Source organism: Scleropages formosus, chromosome 15 (genome assembly GCF_900964775.1).
Source record: "Scleropages formosus chromosome 15, fSclFor1.1, whole genome shotgun sequence".
Taxonomy (NCBI): domain Eukaryota; kingdom Metazoa; phylum Chordata; class Actinopteri; order Osteoglossiformes; family Osteoglossidae; genus Scleropages; species Scleropages formosus.
The window spans coordinates 8,193,277-8,214,097 of NC_041820.1; the positions used below are offsets into that span (position 1 = coordinate 8,193,277).

Here is a 20,821-nt window from a genome sequence, read left to right on the forward strand (position 1 = left end):
AGTTCTTAACAATCACATGCTGGAACAGATCGTGGTAAAACCCATGTCCATTACGTCAGGACTTCCCTTTCCCGTCGACCCAAAAAAGTGGTTAAGGGAACAGCACGACCTCTATCTGTTAAATTCCAGCCAATAGGATGGCAAACAGCAGAGATCGCGCTTCGAATCGAAACTTCTCAGACAGCTGATATGCGATGGAGAGGAGAGCGGAGCCCGCAGACGCTCCAGTGAAGCTCCAGTGAGTGATCCTGCGTGCCATGCCACTGCTGCTGTAGACCCGGAACCGCCTCCGTGCCTGAACTCGAACCCGAGCCCAACCGGACCGCGCGATGGACAGCTTCGTTCAGGGGCTCCTCACTTCTGGCGCATAATGATGCTCCGCTTCTCGACGCTGCTGCTCCTCCTGTGCCTCGTGCTTCTTGCGGAGTCGCGCAGGAGCCGCATCCGAAGACGGAGATGGACGGGAGCCGTGGAGACGCAGAAGCACGGCACGTGAGTGTCAGCCCGCGCGCGCCCTTTTCCTTATCGCTGTATAATATTCCCGTTCCCAGCGGGCGCCGAATCTGTCCGCGAGCGCAGAACGTGCCCAGTTCCCGAATGAGGCACTTTGGCTGTGCGCCGCGTTTTCTCTTTCTTTTTTCAGTTATTGCCGAGATGTAGGATTTAGGCGCGGAAATGCACTAATTTGCTCTTTTTTTGTGCGTGACATGATTTCATATAAAAAACAAGGACCATGCAGGTTGTTTTCCAGTGAACCACCCAGCACTAAATTCATTCACCAAGTTGCTCTCTGAGTCAAAACGTGTTAAGTATGACGAGACATGAATACGCATCTTTTCAGTCATTATCATTTAATATCATTCAGTTACAATGAATTAGTTAACACCTTTCGGACAATATGAACAACACCACTTTATTCTGACGCCGCATTCCACAACGACAGGTAAATGAGCTTTATTAATGCGACTTTCTATTATATATAATACACCAGTATTGGTGTAACAGTCACTACGTGGCTTCATCAAGGATAATACAGTGGGGGTGGGATTTGAACCTAACCGTCTGACGATTCGAACGAATAACCTTCACAATGAGAGCCCTAACCACCAGAGGCAGGACGCACTTCTCGGCTATATGTACATAAGAAGCTCTGTTTGTGTTTAGACCACGTGTGGAGCCTTAACTCCGCTCATGTAACACATTCCCTCACGAGTCAGGAACTGCACAGTACTAGTATTTTATTTCATATATTATTCTATTATATATGACCCTTCAGCCTTCTTTTTCCGCATAGCCCACAGCACATACATAGTCTTATTGGTCCGCTTTATAGTTTATTGCTCTTTTTAGTGCTGTTTGTTTGATCACGACAAAGAAAGATTCACCGTGTCACGTGCACGTCACCTGTCCGGGAGCACGTCACCCCCACAACGCTCGTGTTCCACGTGCGGATCGCTAATGTCACCCATCAGCCAGGTGCCTTAAAGTGTGGGCCTCTCAACGTTTTGAATTGTTATAAAATTAAGTCAGGATAATTTGTTATACAGTAATTGTAATCATTACAATTATAATTTATTATTATTTTTGGCCATATGGATGAATAAAATAAGAATGTGCTGCACATACTTATCAGGTATTCAGATTTTTAAATAATCCCGTTGAAAGTGGTTTGTTTTTTGCTGCCCTGTATACTTGATATTATGTTTGGATGACAGTCAGAAGACATACAAATTAATTGTGCATCTGAAGAGACTCACATTTTTTCATTTTCCTGACACTTTTCTCCAAAGCAACTTACAATGTTAAGGTTATGATTATTTACCCATTTATACAACTGGGGATTTTTTTTTTTTTTACTGGAGCAATTTAGAGTATGTACCTTGCTCAAGGCTACTACAGCCAAAGGAGAAACTGACTGAGCCTGCAACCTTTAGATCCCAAGGCAACAGCTCTAACCACTACACTATCACTTAAATTATCACTTTTATAAAAAATTTTAAAATGTATTTCCACTATGTTCTTCCCTTCTCACGACAAGTGATAGTGATAGTAAAGGGTGACTGCAGTTGATTTGCCATTATACTTTATTTCTTGTCACCAGTGGAGATGTTCATCATCGATTCCCTATTCATTTGAGAATCCATCCAGAACAAAATATGCTGCTGTTGAAAATGATGTTTTAACATTGATGGACTACCAAGTCTTTCAACACGTGTCATCAACAAGAAGAAAGAAAGGAGAAACCAGCTTCTATTAAAATGAAGTGTTTTGACAGCACTCAAGAGTTATGGCTCTCTTGATAGCCATTATATACCTCATTCAAAGAATGCAGCCAAGTTTAATGATAAATTTAAAATCACAGTTCTTTGTGTGTGTGTTTTTCATATTCTGCCAGCTGATTGCATCAAGTCTGCTATGGAGGATTGATGCTCATCTGATCACAAAAGGTGTTGTCTTCTCTTACAGTTCTCTGTCAGCAAAGGCACAAGACGTAACAAAGTCACGGAAGCTGAAGACGGAACATCTGCTGCAGGTTGACGATCATGATTTTACCATGAGACCGTCTTTTGGAGGTGAGGCGCTCTTCAAGCACCATGATCGAAAAAGGGAGTGAAATCGTACGGAGTTAAATAGAACTTTTCCCCTGCATTTTATTAGTTTCTTTCATCCTTCAATATCTTTTCAGGGCAAAAGACCATATATAGGTACATTATATAGACTTTAAATTGGTATATCAACCACAAAATTGTACGGGTCATGCTTTGACAGGTGAACAACTTTCCAGAAGTATCATGGTTGTATAAGGGTCATACAAAGGGGAAGAACCCCAAGGTGACACAGCAAACGTTCAAGTCAGGGTAAAAATGAGCAAGTTCTTTGCATTTTAATGAATTTACTTTAACTGAGTGACGGAGAATGGCTCCAGACAGTGTAATTTTCTGAGACTTTCTGCGAAAATGTAAATAACGTAATGGCAAAATGAAAACTGGGAAAATGATCACTTGTGCAAAAAAAAAAGATTTGACATTAGTTATTGACTTACTTGGTGATAGTCCTTTTTTACATTTACAGTTATATTTATTCATTTAGCAGACACTTTTCTCCAAAGTGACGTACATCTCAGCCATTTTTAATTTTGTTGTCTGAAAACCAAGCTCCAAATACATTTCTGACAATAAAATAGTATTACACTTTGGAATTTATGATGAACATAGTTTATGGTGGCACAGGTGATGGAGAGATTTCCTCTCACCATTTTGGATTCAGAAGCATCACAACTTCATGGTAAAATGTTCCAGGTCTTTACTGGTGTTTGAAAAGGTATCAGTAACTCCATCTAGAGTTTGCCTCAGCTTTCTTTGCTCATGTGTCCCACACATAATGACCCTCTTACAAGGAAAACCTTTTCTGCAGCTACTAAAGCTAGGCTTATATCACTGGAAACAGTATATGATAATGTATTTGTTTGTATTTAATTGTCATAATTTCACTACACATAAGTATAAGATTCTGTTATTTCCACACTGGATGTAGATAAACATGATGCAACGTAGGTGGTGGTATTACACATTGCAGCATGGAGCGCGAAGAATAGCTCACCCAAAGGAAACACTTGTGAAATTTCATAGCACCTGGCACCGCTGCTGCTCCATGTGACTGCATTCTGTGAGCCCTTCCATCCTCAAATGAGTCCATAAGACGTACGGTAGCCGTGAAATGAAGGCGCCCACTGTAAGATTAAAACTTGCTGGCACGTTCCAGGGATCAGACCCTGTTGTCCTACCTATCTGCTGGAGTCAGTGGCGTGGATAAGCTCAGCAGTCCAGAGGATGACATCCCTCGTGAATCACATGGGTGTTTGCGCTGAAACAACCCTAACGTGTATTTATAGAGACATTTGGATGCAGGTCGAGGTGTGGGTGGATTGCGATGCTATTTAAAATATCAAATGAGGACTTCCTCAGGGTATCTCCTTTGTACTTGAATCATATGTGGGAGAATGGGATTGTATCTGGGAATAGAAAACTGTTGAAATGTCATTAGTATGCATGATTCTTACATTTTCAAAGGCTTGTTTCTATACATACAATGTGTTTTTTGAAAAAAGTATGAATTAATTATTGGTAAGAAAAAACAACGCAGATTTTTTTGATGTTATTTTCTGGAATTGTTTTCTCTGTGAAGTGGACATGTAGCATAACTGATTAAAGCTATTTATTTTGACATTCTTTGCCTGCAATAAAAAAAATGTTCCAGTAGATAATAGTACTATGTTCACCAGGGGGCCTTGATAATAGGATGGAAAATAGCCTGAATGCAATCATGTAAATCCCACCAGATGAGTTATACATAGTTCATATCTGTCTGCAAGTACTTTGCAACTTATCTTCCTTACCACAAAAAATAAAAATAATAATATAAATAACATTTGTGACTCTACTGAGAAAGTTAATTAAATGGTGATACAGTAAATATTTTTCAAAACAGCAGACAATGTTTTCTGGGCTTGGCTGACCTTTTCTTTCATCTAGACCTCATAAATTTCACAAATTTTTGTTTTGGTCACAAAGAAAGAATTTTGCCGGAAACTAAGATGATTGACAAATGCTGGGTGAGTTAGAAAGTGAACGAATTAAGGAACATGAAAGACAAATACTGTGGCTTTTTGATTGAATCTGGCCATAAGGCACTTATTTTTTCAGTACAGTAACCTCATTACAGTCATAAAACATGGGGCACGTCTTCCTACATAATTAATTCCTCCAGAAAAATGCTGTGAGCTGTGGTACATTGTCTGGGGGCTACTGGTATACAAGAATTTGCTGGCATAGTCACATTTGGTTTCCCAAGCTTAATTACTTTTTTGAAAGAGCTATTGTTTTTGATGAAAATATACAGACATAGTTTATTGCACAAAATGTTGGAAGTATTATGTTTTCCTCTATTCATAACATAAATTTCTACCCAAACTGTCCTTCCAAAATCAGCCAAGTTTAGCCTAAATTATGACTGCATCTTGACTTAATCACATGCGTTTCTACAAAAGCTGCCATATTACTCTTGATTTCCAAGAATATCTTGCAAAGCCAGGCCCATCAATAGGATTTCTTTTAGGAATGAGCAGCAATGTCTGATGCAAGGGTATAGCCTTAATCTCAGAGATAACCGGTGGTGGGTTTACTCCATTGCTAATCCGCATACGTAGAAACTGTGGGTTTAGTATAATGCACGAGCCATAGGCACCGTTGAGTTGCCCTACGAATGCTATGTGAACGTACTTTACGGACACATGATGGATTAGTTCCACTTCAAAGTGGAGTTATATCCATATTTGAAAAAAAAAAAAATTCCTTCTGCATAAGTGTCTCCCATACATCCACTCATCTTTAGGAATTGACAAGGCATGCTGATATTTATGTAAGTTGAATTTGTAAATTTACATAATATAAGCAAGGCAACGAGTGTTTGAACTTAGCTATGCAAGTATTTTATTAAAAAAAAAAATCAGTATCTATTCCAATACAGATTAGAAAAGCACAGACATTTTTAGGATAAATTTGCATTTTGCATACATCGTTATGCTGATTTTGCCATTTGTTAACTGTGTGTGGTCACCATATGCTCACAAGTTACATCATCCCCAAAACATATGAAACAATGTCGGAAGAAAGGCTTTGAAGATCTTAGGTCAAATCCAGTAATGCTGGCCTATTGAAACAGCATATAATTTAATACGAGAATGCCATGTATCATGATATTTGATGTTATAGAAAGCCAAGCTGTAAGGCCTTATACCTTGCTTTAAGGTTACCAAAATAATGTATTCTTGCCCAAACTAATGATGCTAAGAATTTAGCATTAATTTTCAAGGACTAAAGTCTATTGCAAAAGACATCCAGGTGGAATCTGAAAGTTTCTAAATGGACTAAAAGCTGTGTTTTTTCTTTTACCTCGGTTTTATTTTGGCTCTTTTAAATTGAGTAACAGCACTTTACTTTCTTTACATGAAGATGAATTATTCCTGAAAACTGGTGTAGGCAACCACTAAAATTCTTATTCCGATAATTAAAGCCATCTCCCGCAGAGCTGCAAAGAATTTCACGTACATTATCTGAAGCGCTCTCAACGCCACAGGTGGGAACCCTATGGGCCTGTTGTAGAAAAAGATCATTTTAAGTTAGGTTTTCTTCGTAAGGTCTGAACCATGACTGCTGAGCAGTTTGATTGTAACCATCTGGAGGGTTGCTGGGGCTGTCTGTGACGCGACTCTGTGATAAGGAGATTAAGCTAACAACGGTTCCTGCTTTTTATGTGAACACGCATACACTGCAAAACCTCGAGATGTTCACCTCCGCAGATGTTTGGCAAGGGATGACAACACATGCGAACTGGAAGCAGTGGTTAAGGCTCCATTAAATGATTGATGGTGATTAACTGATAGCTTCCAACAGAAATTAAGCTGCTGGTCAGTGCTTATGAATTCACAACGCATATGAGAATGCCATTTTCACCATTTTTTGACACTTTTTATGTGTAATGTGTCGGGCATTATTTTAATATTTGATTTCTGCTCTATCAAAGCATAAATATGAAGATTTGCAATGAGCTGCAAAGGATTTGTTCGGTGTAATGAACTCTCTACGAAGAAATTTATAGCAGGTCTAACTCTTTTCTCTTCTCCTTGAACTCATAAAAAAAGACAATATTTAGTGTCCGTACCATTTATAAAAATCATATCGGTAAGAACAGTATTTTCAGTACACTGGCTCCTTGTGTTACAAATGTTTAAGTTATGAGTTTGCAAAGGTGCAAACATTTTCTAGTTTGTTTATTTTTCATGCACACATTGCATTTTCTATGAGGTGTGCATTCCTTTGCAGAAAAACATCTACTAAATGAATACGTGTAAATGTAATTGTATTTTCTTCATCATTTTACTGTCAAAGTTTTTGCAGAGTGAAAGTTACCTGCATTTCCATGTACAGCCATTAGTTGGCAGTAAAATGCACCCAAACAGAATATGAGAGAAAGATTCCAATACACCTCACTGCTTCTGTGTTTACAGCAGCTATAGCTTGTGAATAAGTCAAGAAACATCTTTTTTTTTTTAACCTTTTACTCAGTGGAGCTTAACTTTGTGGTAATAATAACTTTGAAGTTCCAACTGAGTTACGAGCTCAGTCCCGGTAGTGTCCATGAGCTGAGAAATGAATGTATATGAGATCAGTATGATTGATAGAGCATCTAATATTTAAAATGTGAGATTACCATAAAACAGAACATCAATCCGGAGCATAAAGTGAGAATAGCACTGCATCATCAGAGGATTAAAGTATTCCATCCTGGCAGATTCTGCTCTCTCTATTGACCACAGGATGACGCTGCAGGAAATATTTTGGCAGAATTTGACAAATTGTTCACAACTTCTTTCCTTCTTCACACAGAATCAAACCTAATGTTTGTGATGTGGTGCTGAAGTTGTACTTAGACTCAAAAATGACAATAACAGCAAGGTCAGCTGCCAGGCCCGTGCCAGAAGTGGAACATAGTACTGACCCTGTTTTCCAGGATCAATTGTCATTCATTGACTACACCCTTAGAGCAGTCCTCATATTGAACATGCTCAATCAGATTTCAAACAGGCATCAATGCAGGTGACAGCAGAATTAACTAGCACTGCAGGGGTCTTTGGCAGTTAAGGGGACTCATGGGTAACAGCATTAGATAGCTGACATGCACGACAGGGATTCATATTTGCCCAGGGGACATGAAATTGCAGTAGAAAACTCATCTGTCACTGGTGACTTTCTAAGAACTCATGGTTGATGGGTTACGCGGCAGGTGGGAAATCCGGAACCCAAAGGCATATTCCATAAGCTAAAGTGTACCAGTTCTGCATATAACATTTGCGTTATATGCGTGCGATGAATGCATAATGACAGGCATAAGTAAAAGTAGGCTATCATCATTCAAAAAAAGTCCAAATTCTATCCATCCATTAATTATTGATAACCACTTGTCCAAGACAGGCTCTGGATCACCACGACCCTATCTTAGAAGCACAGGGTGTTTGGTAGGGTACAACCTGTCACTCTAATCTCTCTCTCTTTCTCTCTCTCTCACACACACACACCAGTTCATACATGTTTGAAATAAATTAACCACATGTCTTTGGACTGTGAGAGGAAACCAGAGCACCCAGAACTACCCATCACAAATATGCGAAGTCCACACACACTGAGCTGGATTCAAACTCATGTCTGAATAAACTGCGAATGAGAGTGAGTGAGATGTTCCTACCCACTGTGCCACCCCTACGTTCAAAATATCCGTAGCAAATGGTTGTTCAGCGTGGTTGTTGTAGTATTTGCTCAGAGCAATGTGGATCTCTACTAACGAACTTGAAACACATTAAAAGCTCCAGGATTCAACCAGATTTAGGAATCAAAGCTACTTTACATAAAAGAGATGTTTTTCACAGAGATGTTACATCCATGTGCCCAAGAATGCTGTGGCAACCATGGGTGAAACTGGCTGCTTTAAAGCTGGATCGCGTTGGGTTCGACTGATCTCCCTCAGCAGGCTGCTCCCTCTGCGTCAAGGCAGCCGCACAGCCAGGAAGGCCACCAAGCTACAGACATTACATGAGACTGCAGTAATGTTTTAAACCCAAAGAGCTTTTTGTATGATAATGGTGGTTTGGAATTTAAGCTCTGGGGTGCTATTCTGTGTTCCAGGGCCTGCTATTCCTGTTGGCGTGGACGTTCAAGTGGAAAGCTTGGATAGTATTTCTGAAGTCGACATGGTAGGATAACAACTTTACTTTTCTGAAACGGGGAAATGATTTCATGGAACTAAAATGACCAAGGTAAATGACTTTTTGGAAAAACTATTTCTAATTTGAAACATTTATTTGTACAGTACCAGTGAAAAGTGTGAGAGTCTGCTTGCTGCTTGGTGGTCAGAGAAAAAAAGAAGGAGGAAAAATAAAAATTTAAAATATATATAGAAAATTTGTTTTTACAGACAAAGGGGAAAAAAGGTCATTTTCCTTCTGCGGTTACAAGTAGCCTTGGGTGTTACCTTTCTGCAATTTCCAGTATTGAACAGTGCTTCTTAGCCCTGGTCCTGACAATTCCTGGTGTACGGTGGTTTTTTTGTTCCATCTGAGATAATTTCTGTTGAATGAGCTTTTTGATTAATAAATAAAATAATTTAAGTCAGAGTAAATGGTTAGTGGAGGAGTTAGTAATTCTTAGTTATGTTAACTGGAACTGGTATTGAGGAATAGCTTCTATAATTAATGTACTAGAAGAGCGGTGCACGTGCCAAAATGCTGTTTTTACTTGATTTGTGAATCTTAAATAGCACTAATTAAGCCATAATAATTCTTTTAGACTAGTTAGTGTCAAAATTAAAGGATGATTAATCTACATTATGTAACTGATCAGAGAGCAGTGGAGTGAGGGCCTATTGTAATTGGCGATTAAATTAGATCATGGATATTGTAGGGCCTGTCTAAGGGGAAAAAAATAAAATAACTTACCTTTACATCATTAGACATTTCATAATGAATGCAAATTCCAGCGAGTCCAGAAATAACATAATTTTAATAGTGACCTTCATTGTGAGTGGGCTGCTGCATTCCTAAGGGCAGGACAGGGCTTTCACACAATGCCTTTATACAACACAGTGTTTTTAAATCATATTATTAAACGTGCAGATCTGACCAATTGTCTTGAGCCACTAGGGGGCGAAAGTTCTAACCACCAGGAGGCCCCATGGAATCTGGAGCTGTTTATTGTTTGCTACCAGTATTGTAGGATGTTTTATCAAACTCTTCGGAAACACGTTTGTTTTTGTATTTAAGAGAGAGAACCACCCCCAAAGCTTGTGATTTTTCACTAGATATGCCAAAAAAGTGAACACATTTCTCATTATCCTAAGAATGCAGTTTATTATAGATTTTTTATACGTTGAACAATTAAAAAAGAAAAAAGTACATTTAGAACATTAATTGATAAGGTCCAGATATAAATCCCAACGTGGTGGTGAACTTTGAGGTGAGCCCAGTTACTGTAGACACTGCTGTTGTACGGTACTTAATTCTGAATTACTCAGCTGTATAAATGGGTGAATAATTGTAAGTATCTTAGCATTCTGAGTAATTTTTAAGGGGGAAGAAAACCTTCACTTGTTCACTTGGTGACAGGACTTCACGGTCACTCTGTACCTGAGACACTACTGGAAGGACGAACGCTTGGCCTTTCCCAGCAGCACCAACAAGAGCATGACCTTCGACGGCCGCCTGGTCAAGAAGATCTGGGTGCCTGATGTTTTCTTTGTGCACTCCAAGAGGTCCTTCATCCACGACACCACGACAGACAACATTATGCTTCGCGTGTTCCCTGATGGGCATGTGCTCTACAGCCTGAGGTGAAGAGAGCCAATATTTTTAAATGCTATGCGAAAGCAACTTATGGCCAAAGTTTTCTAGGGCTCGCTAGCTGCGAAATATGGAAGATTTTCTATTACATGAAAAATATGTCCACTCCAATAGCTTTTCATAGAGTCAGAATGATAAGCTGAAAGCTGGAGAGTTGTTGCAAATAGAGTCTTCGTGTCAATGGTTTCATATTCGTGGTTATCTAAAAAAAATGGATATGACAAAATATTTCATTTTAGTTTGACCTTTGAGCCCTTTTTTATGTGTATGCATAAATGGATAGGAACCACAATGTTGATTTGGGACTATGATCTTTTTAATTTACATTCATTAATTTAACTGACGCTTTACTCCAAAGCGACTTACAGTGTTAAGGTATGTAAAATTATTTACCCATTTTTACAACTGGGTAATTTTACTAGAAGAATTAAGTGTAAGTGCCTTAAGGGTACAGGAGGTGGGATTTGAACCTGCGACATTTGGGTCCAAAATCAACAGCTCCAACAACTCTGTTAAAAGCTGTCGTATTATTACTCACGTTTGCTCCTAAATTATAACAGAAACATTTTGATGTTCAGAAAAACCTGTGCTGTTATAAATGAACATTTTGGAATCTAGAAGTCAATCAGTGGTGTGTATATACAGGGGCAGCAGGTAGTATGGTGGTCAGAACTGTAATTTTTCAATTGAAGAAGTCATTTAAAATCCCCACTCTCTAGCACCTGATCAAGGTGTTTACCCTGAACTGATAAAAATTAAACAGTTATATAAATGGGTATATAATTGTAAGTAGCTTAGTGTATAACATACTACATTTCTGTAGAAAAAGCAGCAGGGAAAATAATGTAGAACAACCCTTCGAACCCTACTTATATAGAATATAATCCCATTTACTGTTGTTCTGACTTATTTGAATGCGGGTTTTGTCTCTGGTTCAGTAATAATGCATGTGGACAGTGGTAATTAATCCATGTGTCTACTGTTTGAATTTCCAGGGTCACAGTCACTGCTGCCTGCAACATGGACTTCAGCCGCTTCCCTCTGGACTCACAGACCTGCTCCTTGGAGCTTGAAAGCTGTGAGTTCCCGCTCTACAGGTCATTTGGGGTGTGAGATGAGGTGAGCATGGTTATGCAGTGAGATGGTCACACCCAGCCTCATGCCACTGACGCTTTGCAGATGCCTACACCGATGAGGACCTCATGCTGTACTGGAAGAATGGAGATGAGTCTCTAAGCACGGATGACCGCATCTCCCTGTCCCAGTTCCTCATCCAGAAGTTCCATACGACCTCGAGGCTGGCTTTCTATAGCAGCACAGGTACACTCACACTAAAAACATAAAACATGGATCCACACACAGCTGGGACATATCTGCTCATCTGAAGGCCACCAGGGACACGGGGACTCAGTGAGGCATCAACATGCAATGTAAAATACATATACATTTACCTTGCTTACAAGATCGCTAATTGCGATGATTTAGTAAAATATGTTTTTATGATTAAACTAGTTGTTAGATTTATGTTAATAAAAGTGTTCTTTTTCGGTATGAAGGAAGTAGTTTAAGAAATCTCAAAAGGTTTTCTCCATGTGATCTGGGAAGCAGATGTTGCCAGTATTGAGCATCTTTGCGCATTCTGCTGTTCTTTTTCACAGGGTGGTACAATCGTCTCTACATTAACTTCACTCTGCGGAGACACATCTTCTTCTTCCTGCTGCAGACCTACTTCCCAGCCACGCTCATGGTCATGCTCTCCTGGGTGTCCTTCTGGATTGACCGGCGGGCAGTTCCTGCTAGGGTGTCCCTAGGTAACGTTAATATTTTGGCCAAGGTAACTTACAGTGTCACACAACCATTGATGTATCCTATATTTATACAGCAAGGTATTCTCACTGTATCATTCAGGGTAAGTGCCCTGCGGGAGTGGGATTCAAACTGGGAACCTTCAGATTACAAGATTCATAACACACGGTTATCAGCCTTTCAGTAGATTCTACCTGATGTGAACAAAAGATCACAAGAAATTGTTTCACTATGAATTAAATTAAAATATCTGTATGTCTGTATGTTTAAGGAAATGGAGAAAAAAGGGTTACATTTATGTTATTTGTTATGCCTTCAGTGTTAAATCTACAGCACACATCCCTCCATCCCAGTTATTGGCTTATGGTGACTTTATGATGATTCTGCCCAGGTATCACCACGGTACTCACCATGTCCACCATCATCACTGGGGTGAACGCCTCCATGCCCAGGGTGTCCTACATCAAAGCCGTGGACATCTACCTCTGGGTCAGCTTCGTGTTTGTCTTTCTGTCCGTGCTGGAGTACGCTGCCGTCAACTACCTGACCACGGTGCAGGAGCGCAGAGATCGCAAGGTCAGAGAAAGGCTTAGGGAGCAGGTAGACACACATTTGTTCACTTTGTTCATTTCAGGACAAGAGTACTTCAAAACTGGACATGGAAACATGAACAAAATTAAGTAAGTCACTACTGGCTCCCATATCTTGGGTCTGTAGGCATTTTTTCTAATGTATTTCATAGCACTTCAGGTTACTGTTCATTCTTAATCTGGTTATATTTAAGTACTGCTTGTTTTACTCATCTATTGTGCTCATGTCCACAAAAGTACCCATCAAAAATCTATATCGCTGTTTATTAATTAATGAATACAATTTCATAACGCACATAAACATATTTTTGGAAGAAAAGCACACCTGACACAGCTGAGTTCTTCCAAAACAGAACAACAACCCACATGTTTCTAATTTATTCAAGCAGAAAATGTAAAATGTGGCCTGGAGTAAGGTAAAACCCATGGGTACTTTGCAACGCAGTTTAGGGTAAACTCAACAGCAGAGTCATCATATCTATCTATCTATCTATCTATCTATCTATCTATCTATCTATCTATCTATGTCTTTCTTTATTTATTCTTCATATTCCATATCCCTCCATCTAATTTCTTCACCGTCTGCACATGTACTTGTCTCTTTGTCTTTGACCATACCTGTCCATCTCTCTCTATCTCTCTGCAGTCTTTACCCTGTACTTGTGGCATGTCCCACACCCGCACCATGATGCTGGATGGGATGTATAGTGAAGCAGACACTGACAGCCTGGCAGGATACACCACAGCGCCCATGGTGCCTGAGGAGCGGGAGAAGCCGGGACACATGGCGGGAACCCTCTCCGTGAGCAGCGTCTCCACCACTACCGCCAAGAAGAAGGGACTCCGGGGCTTGCGGATCATCCCAAACACGCATGCTATTGACACTTACTCTCGCATGATCTTTCCGGGCTCCTACATCATCTTCAACCTCATCTACTGGTCCGTTTACTGCTGAACTCCACAGCGGTCTTTGGAGCCCTATGTGGAAAGAGATAAATTTGGACTGGTCTGGATAAAAAAAAAAAGGGGCAAGTCCTGTGAAAACAAGTGCCAAAACACTTGTGTGAAAACAAGTATTTACAGGAGGACCTCTGACACGGAGAAAGGAGGAATTCTTTGATTTATTCATGTCAGGTGTAATAAAGGATGTGATACAGGACTTTGGGAGCATCCAGGTTAGACCGCACTAATTTCTGTAGTTGATTACCAGTGGTTTTGGGCTGTGAAAACATTGTGCTTTTTCATCTGGTAAACAACAGCATGACTCTGGAAACACTGGAAGCAATTTAGTCTGAGCCGGTCCACCCCCAGTTCCATGCTTCTGGCCCACGGTCATCCGGAACAAGAAGTTTTCCACAGCTTATGAAATACTGGTGTTATTGTGCTGTATTCTAACAAGTCATTTGCAGGTAGGACTGGACATTTGTATGTTACACATGTAGATGCGTGTTGAATGTTGTCAGCTTTGCATCCAAATTCTGGTAGACAGGCACCTCTGTGGCTTCCGTTTTATTTTAGTTACTTTGGGTGGAGGGCGGGGGGCAGTATTTAATACTCTTGACAAGTATTTTTAAAAATGCAAATTAAAAATTATGCATATTTCCAATGTTTGTGTCATCATAAGTGAATTACCCCACATAACGTCCTTCAAATTATGGCTTCCGCAGCTGGTTCTTTGTGACCGGGAGACAGTTCTTCTCAGCACCGTTGAACTGAGTTTTACAAGCCAAACTGTGATTTTTAGCCTGAACTGAGTTCCTGTCACGTGTTACAGGCTTGTGGATGGTAAATCAGCGCAGGGGACTTTGTTTTCATCTTCCGCCTGCTGTGGCCCTGCTTCGTCCCTCTGGAAGCCCTGTGGAGGCCTGGAATTTCAGCTCTCAAACAGCAAGATTGTCAGGCGCTCAGGCGACTGGAGCTTAATCCCCTGTGAAAGGGATTAGCCGTCCATTCTTATCCATTTCCTCATGATTTTAACATGGACATGCACCAATGGTAGAATGAGAGATGAAATACAGGTGTGTCATACGTTTCTAACATTCCTAGTATTTAAAAAATGCATATTAATCACCGGTGAACAGTAAAACATTTATGTAATGTAATACATTTACCATTCATAATCAAATTGAGATTTAATTGTACATAGGGTGCTCAATTTAATGTCCATTTAATTTTTTATATCTCTTGTAGGACTTGTGTAATAACTGTAAGCAAAGATACTGGTCTGGCTGTAAAAATAGAAGGTTCATCAATGAACTTTAAAAAATCCTAAATTACAGTATTGATCCAAGATGTGAAGTTTTGGGATTTTCTCAGGGTTAGATATGCTAGTTTAATCTGAAGTTATTATGCAATTATTTTACGCAATTTAAATTGCCTGTAGACTTGTTATGGCCACAGATCACAGTAAGAAAAAGCTAAGGCTTCTTTTACAAACATGCCAAAGGGCAGCTAGTTGTTATTTGTATGGTCCTTTGACTAGCAGTATCAATGGAATCTGCTTTGTATACGTATATGTGTGTGTCTGCCTAGGCATATGTGTGTGTACCCACACTTAAATGGACTGAGTGCCCGAGGTAACTATCACTCTCAGACTTTTCTCAAATAGGTCACAAAGAACACAAATCCCCATGCATCAGCCAAAAATATCCAATGTAAACATACCCTATGTTGCTTGCACCATTTTTTAAATTGACTTTCATGGTACTAACCCAAATTCGTGATCTTATAATCCAACTGTTTGGAGTGGCTGGAAAAAAGAGGCCACACACAATAACAGTCATCACAGATGCTTTCCAACCTCAGAACATACCTCTACATATTAGCAGTCTTGTCGGACAGATGTGTTTTTCAGAAACAATTTCTTTTTTTGGTGGTGGCGATGGTTGCAAATAAACAGTCCATTTAACCAAAATCTAAAGTGTAGTTTCTTTAAATACATGAAAATGCCCAGAAGAGGTGGGCAGCCGCTGCTATTTGGACCCCAGAAGTTTATTTTTCTCCCTTTTAGTTTTGATTGGGACTTGTTTTGTTTTCCTCACCACTGTTACTAGCTTGGGGGGCGTGGTGGTGCAGTGGCGCAGTGAGTTGGACCAGGTCCTCTTCTCCAGTGGGTCTGGGGTTTGAGTCCTGCTTGGGGTGCCCTGCGGTGGACTGGCGTCCTGTCCTGGGTATGTCCCCTCCCCCTCCAGCCTTATTCCCTGAGTTGCCGGGTTAGGCTCCGGTTCCCTGCGACCCCATATGGGACAAGTGGTTCAGAAAATGTGTGTGTGTGTGTGTGTGTGTGTGTGTGTGTGTGTTACTAGCTTGCTTACTCTGTTGTTAATTATATGTTTTAAATATGTTATTCCGCATTATTTACACCAACTTTGCTCAGCACTCTGTGTCATTCTGGTGAGAAGAGTACTGTATTAGAGTACAATTAAATTATTTTTGTAAACTCAGCTGAACAGCAATCCTTGACCAGTTGTATAAAAAGTCATACCCAAAGCATAGGATGAATATCTGTAGTATAACCATATGGATTCAGACCACAAGTATTATACTGAAGACCTATATCCATGGAAGCAGAGTAAGTACTGGGGGTACACTTTTCAATCAGGTTGTTTCATTATTCTGACACTTTCTGCAATAGATGAATATTACAGGGTTACAGTACATTTACCTGACACTTTTCTCCAAAGTGACTTGCAATTATTTACGCATAAGTGCAGCTGGGTAGTTTTACTGGAGCAATTCAGAGTAAGTACCTTGCTCAAGGGTACTACAGCTGGAGGTGAAGCTCACACCTGCAAACTTCAGATCCAAAGGCAGCACTAACCACTCACCCACATCAGGCTGCTGCTTCCTCCACCATTGAAAGTAATATGGGTTTGGTTATTTTGGTTTTGTTTAGTGCCTGCTGGATGGAACAATACCCATCTGGCACTGTCTCTTATAACCCCAGAGACAGAGCTGATGTAAGCTGCTGCTGACATCTTAGGTGTGACAGCATAAACCAGGTAGTTTCTTTGCTGTCAAGCCTTGTTTTCCTTAGTTTAAACAATGAAAGAAACAAAAATAAATCACAGTCACAGAGGGGATTGTTGACTGCATCCATAAATGTCAACATTTATAAATATATACTCTGTGTATATATATAATATAATATAATATAATATATATGCAGTTGAATACATCTTCCAGACAAATAACTTCTTACTCTTAGTGGTCACCTCACTGGTCAAGGAGAAATGTGTCTACTGGCAGAGGTGGATAGATGAATAATTAGACCTATAAATGAGAGCCTCTCAGGTCTGTTTTTACCCGTAACCACACGAACCAGCAGTGCGTCATCATAAGAAGAGCTCTGGGTGCATCCAGCTATAGAGGAGAGATCAAATCTGTGCCATCTGACGCTGAAGGATTTAAGGGTTTAGGGGGAAATTGCTTCCCCCTCCCTCCCCCTCACATTGAAGATTAAGCAGCGTTCCGTGCGTGGTGCGCGTCCCCGCGTGTCCCCTCCACCCGAGCGCGCACAATAATGCCCCACGCATCAGGGAAGCAGCAGGAGGAACCCGAAATCTAAACGTTCCTCAGGGGGGGTCCCGATCGTATCCAGTGGGGTGCACCATGTGGAGGGATGTCTTACTCCTGATGTGCCTGTGTTCCGTGGCAGCTGCTGGAAGGTCCGTGCGGCACCGGGGACACCCGTTCGAAACGTACCGACAGACAAGGTAAGAGCGGTCGGGGGCTGCTGTTACGACAATGCACACCGGAGAGCTGTAATTCACTGGAAAACGAGTGGAAATGATCAGAGCAGGTGGACGGGAAAACATCTGGAACGCACTGCGTTATTCGTCCCAGATGCGTAAAGGCGCATTGGCGAGCGTCTCTTAACCCCTGATCATGACCCACTTGCATGAAAATTTTTATACCATTATCACTGCTTCCTTAATAATCCATCCTGTTTAACTTGTTACGTCGGTTCTGTCTGTGTGTGCTGTTCCAATTACCTAACTGATGGAGAGGAGAAATGTTTTGTGCGTAAACGCGAAATGCGTGTGCGGCGGCCGACTGTACGCGTCGCGGCTGTACATTATTAAATATGGGAATAGTGACATATTAGAAAGGCATCATGTCAACCAAAGAAGGCAAAACGTGTATGGCCTTTATTTTTGCACGTTCTCGTGACGCCGACCCTGAGATTTGCGGCGCCGTCGCACGTGCGCGCCAGATTATGGGGAGAAATCAATCCATCAAGGGTCTGCAAGCCATTATTCACCAGCAGGGAGAGCTTGACATTTGACATATAATTCATGTTGCACTTTAATTCCACCCATCAACTTCTCATTTTTAAAGGGCGGGATCCCTCACCAAAAGTGAACTGCTCCTGCATTTCTTCTGTATTGAGTCTGATACAGAACAGGAGCAAAGGAATCTTGGGAACTGAGGTTATTCCCATATTCATGCTATGTTGGTTTGTAGAATCAGTATGATCATAAAAATGAAGAACTGTTGCTGGTCAACCCTATATACCTTCCTTACAGGCTGTGAATGAATATAAAAAAGTGTTTCCTTACTGTTAAAACCTGTTAGAGTGGAGCAACATAAATATCAGATTCCTCTTGCAGATATTCAGATTTAATTTATTCATTTTCCATTTGTTTTCCTGCAAAGTCATGTAGAGCATATGCAAAAATGCTGGATTAATGTATATAATACATTTAAGATTATTATGTGACCATGACAGTTGAGGAATTGTACCCAAGTATGTAATTTCATCCGTTAGCAGATATCTCAGAGCTGGAGGCTTTGGGGGGCACCGAGAGGCACCTTGCTGGCAGATGCTTGGTCTGCTGTGTTCCTCCAGTACAACTTTCACTTTTTAGCATGATGGAAAGGAATTCTGCTAACGTGACTAATTTTTCGAAAATATTTATATTGTTAGCAATTAATCATAAATTAAAACCACTCTTTCCCGTTCTGAGTGTTTTGGCCCACATTTGATCTTTTTTTTTTTCTTTAAAATTCTGCCACTGCCTTTCTTGCTGTACCTATAGGAAACATACACAGCAACATTATTTCTAACACACCTATTCATCCTACACTCATTTGGACCCATCTGATGTGCTAAGGCAACCATATTAATTATAATTATAATTATATGCTATTTTTAAGGGTTTTATTCTGAGGATTAAGATTAAATTTGGAAGGCATCTCTATGCCAGTGGTCATATGAGGATAAAAAGTAGTGCAAACAAACCTCATTTTATCTTTTTGTTTACTTCAGTGGTCTTTTTCCTTAATGTTTTACTGTTATGCCCTTGCTCTTGCTATAGTTCTGCATGAAAGAAAATCAGTTAAACTTTTCAAGATCATGAATCAGAAGTTCCCAGCTAAAGTAAATGTGGCCAGGCAGCATTTTTAGTATCAGTATAAGAAACAGAGCTGAAGTTTTGTTGCTTTATAGTGTTTTTTTTTTTTTTTTTTCTTTAAGGTGATCACAGCCAGTTTATGGGCCTTGTCATATGCAGGATGGGAATTTCACTGTCCCTAGTCATGCAGTTAGTGGTTGATAGAGGAGCTGTGATTTGGACAGACAGCGTGACTGTTTTCCAGGGAACAGACATGACGGAAGAGACTTTCCTGCCAAGAGGATTAGTGGCCAGCTGCTTCGGCTGATGAAAGAGTGAAATTTACCGCCATCCGCTCTTTATCAGCACTTATCATGATGTTTCTTGTGACCTGTCGCTCTAAAAATTACAAAACACCCCACCACATCAAAGTCTTTCTTATTTCCTGGTCCCATATTCCAGGGGTTTCTGGAGCAAAAATATATAGGATCAACTGGAGTCAGTTATTGCATCTGAGAGTGTCCAACCTGTTATAAAAAGTAGTCAGAAAAAGACAGTTTATTTGGAAATTGCCAGTGTAAATATTATATACCTAAAGAATTTGGTAAATATACCGTTGACAGTTTCTTTTTTCTAGGCCTCTGGAGTGTTTTTCCTTAATACATGTGGGTTCTTCAAAGACAAAAAATGCCTTTTTTTTTCCTTTAAAGGTTCTTTCTTGTTTGTTTACAAAACAAAACACCAAAATAAGGGCTAAAAGCTAATCGGCCTAAATGTGCTCTGAAATGGATCCAAACAGAGAAGGATAAAAGCCTTTTCTATTTTCCCTGGCAAGATGAATATACCCTCTGAATGCATATTTAATGTGTTCCAACGTTTTAAATATTCCTTTCATTTATAGCTATTAATGTAAATGTTTAATAAGGTTGCTTTCCTGGCAAGAGTCAGCAGAATCCTTCGAGCCTCGTTTATTGTTTGTGACATTCCAAACACATATTTCATTTAGTCTTTCAGTCATTATTATTAATTTTGGATACATAGGGTTTGGAAAGGTGGTGGCTGGATCCCTCTCTTTTTAATACCAGCACTGGATGGAGAAGGATAGTTCTTAAAAATTGTTTATGAAAAACTAATTAACGGTGCACTTCTTAAGTCCAATCACATGCTGAGTACCAATCAATCCCAATAATCAATTAAGGTACATCTAAATTACAACCCAGTGAATAGACTGTAGAGTTTTAGGAATAAATTACAAATATGTAAACATTAATTCAGTTATTTAAATGTTACAAACAGCTGTTTCAACACAAATATATTTACAGTATACAATAATAATAATAAGTTTTACAATGCAAGTGTGATGTGAGATTGCATTGCATTGAGAACTGAATAACCTACATGCTTTCTCTGAAGTGAATATGAAATATAAGCTTGTAAACAAGACACCACTGACCTGTTGCCCTGGTCTGTGCTTCAGTTTGTCAAGTGGCATATCTGTTGGATAACCTCAGTTTATTTGTTGCTTTTTGGGTATGTGAGAAAACTTTTACAACATAGACATTTTTTTTTTAAATGGGAAAATGCTTTGTTAGGCTTAAATTTATTATTTTATTTATTATTTATATACTGACTTTCCTTTGCAG

General features: G+C 39.9%; 1 protein-coding gene across 3 annotated transcripts; it reads left to right on the top strand.

Annotated features, from left to right (window-relative positions):
* The first annotated feature begins 247 nt into the window (after positions 1 to 247).
* On the top strand, positions 248 to 14,826 carry LOC108920311 (gamma-aminobutyric acid receptor subunit rho-2-like). Of its 3 annotated transcripts, XR_001964990.2 has the most exons (10): positions 248 to 492; positions 2,467 to 2,573; positions 8,739 to 8,806; positions 10,214 to 10,437; positions 11,443 to 11,525; positions 11,627 to 11,767; positions 12,106 to 12,258; positions 12,645 to 12,829; positions 13,490 to 14,252; positions 14,618 to 14,826. XR_001964990.2 is itself a non-coding variant. In XM_018728995.2 (9 exons), the coding sequence occupies exons 1-9, from the start codon at positions 371 to 373 to the stop codon at positions 13,796 to 13,798; spliced, it is 1,392 nt and encodes a 463-aa protein (XP_018584511.1). In that variant the 5' UTR covers positions 248 to 370; the 3' UTR covers positions 13,799 to 14,398. The 3 variants fall into 3 exon arrangements, 2 of the variants coding, with proteins under 2 accessions (XP_018584511.1, XP_018584640.1); XM_018728995.2 differs by lacking the exon at positions 14,618 to 14,826 and having other exon boundaries at positions 13,490 to 14,398; XM_018729124.2 differs by lacking the exons at positions 248 to 492; positions 2,467 to 2,573; positions 8,739 to 8,806; positions 14,618 to 14,826 and adding an exon at positions 8,809 to 8,869 and having other exon boundaries at positions 13,490 to 14,398.
* Positions 14,827 to 20,821: the final 5,995 nt, after the last annotated feature.

Coding starts and splice junctions, on each gene's coding strand:
- LOC108920311 (XM_018728995.2), top strand. CDS start 371: ATGATGCTCCGCTTCTCGACGCTGCTGCTCCTCCTGTGCCTCGTGCTT. Junction 11,768..12,105: donor GGCTTTCTATAGCAGCACAG/GTACACTCACAC, acceptor TCTTTTTCACAG/GGTGGTACAATCGTCTCTAC. Junction 12,259..12,644: donor TCCTGCTAGGGTGTCCCTAG/GTAACGTTAATA, acceptor GATTCTGCCCAG/GTATCACCACGGTACTCACC.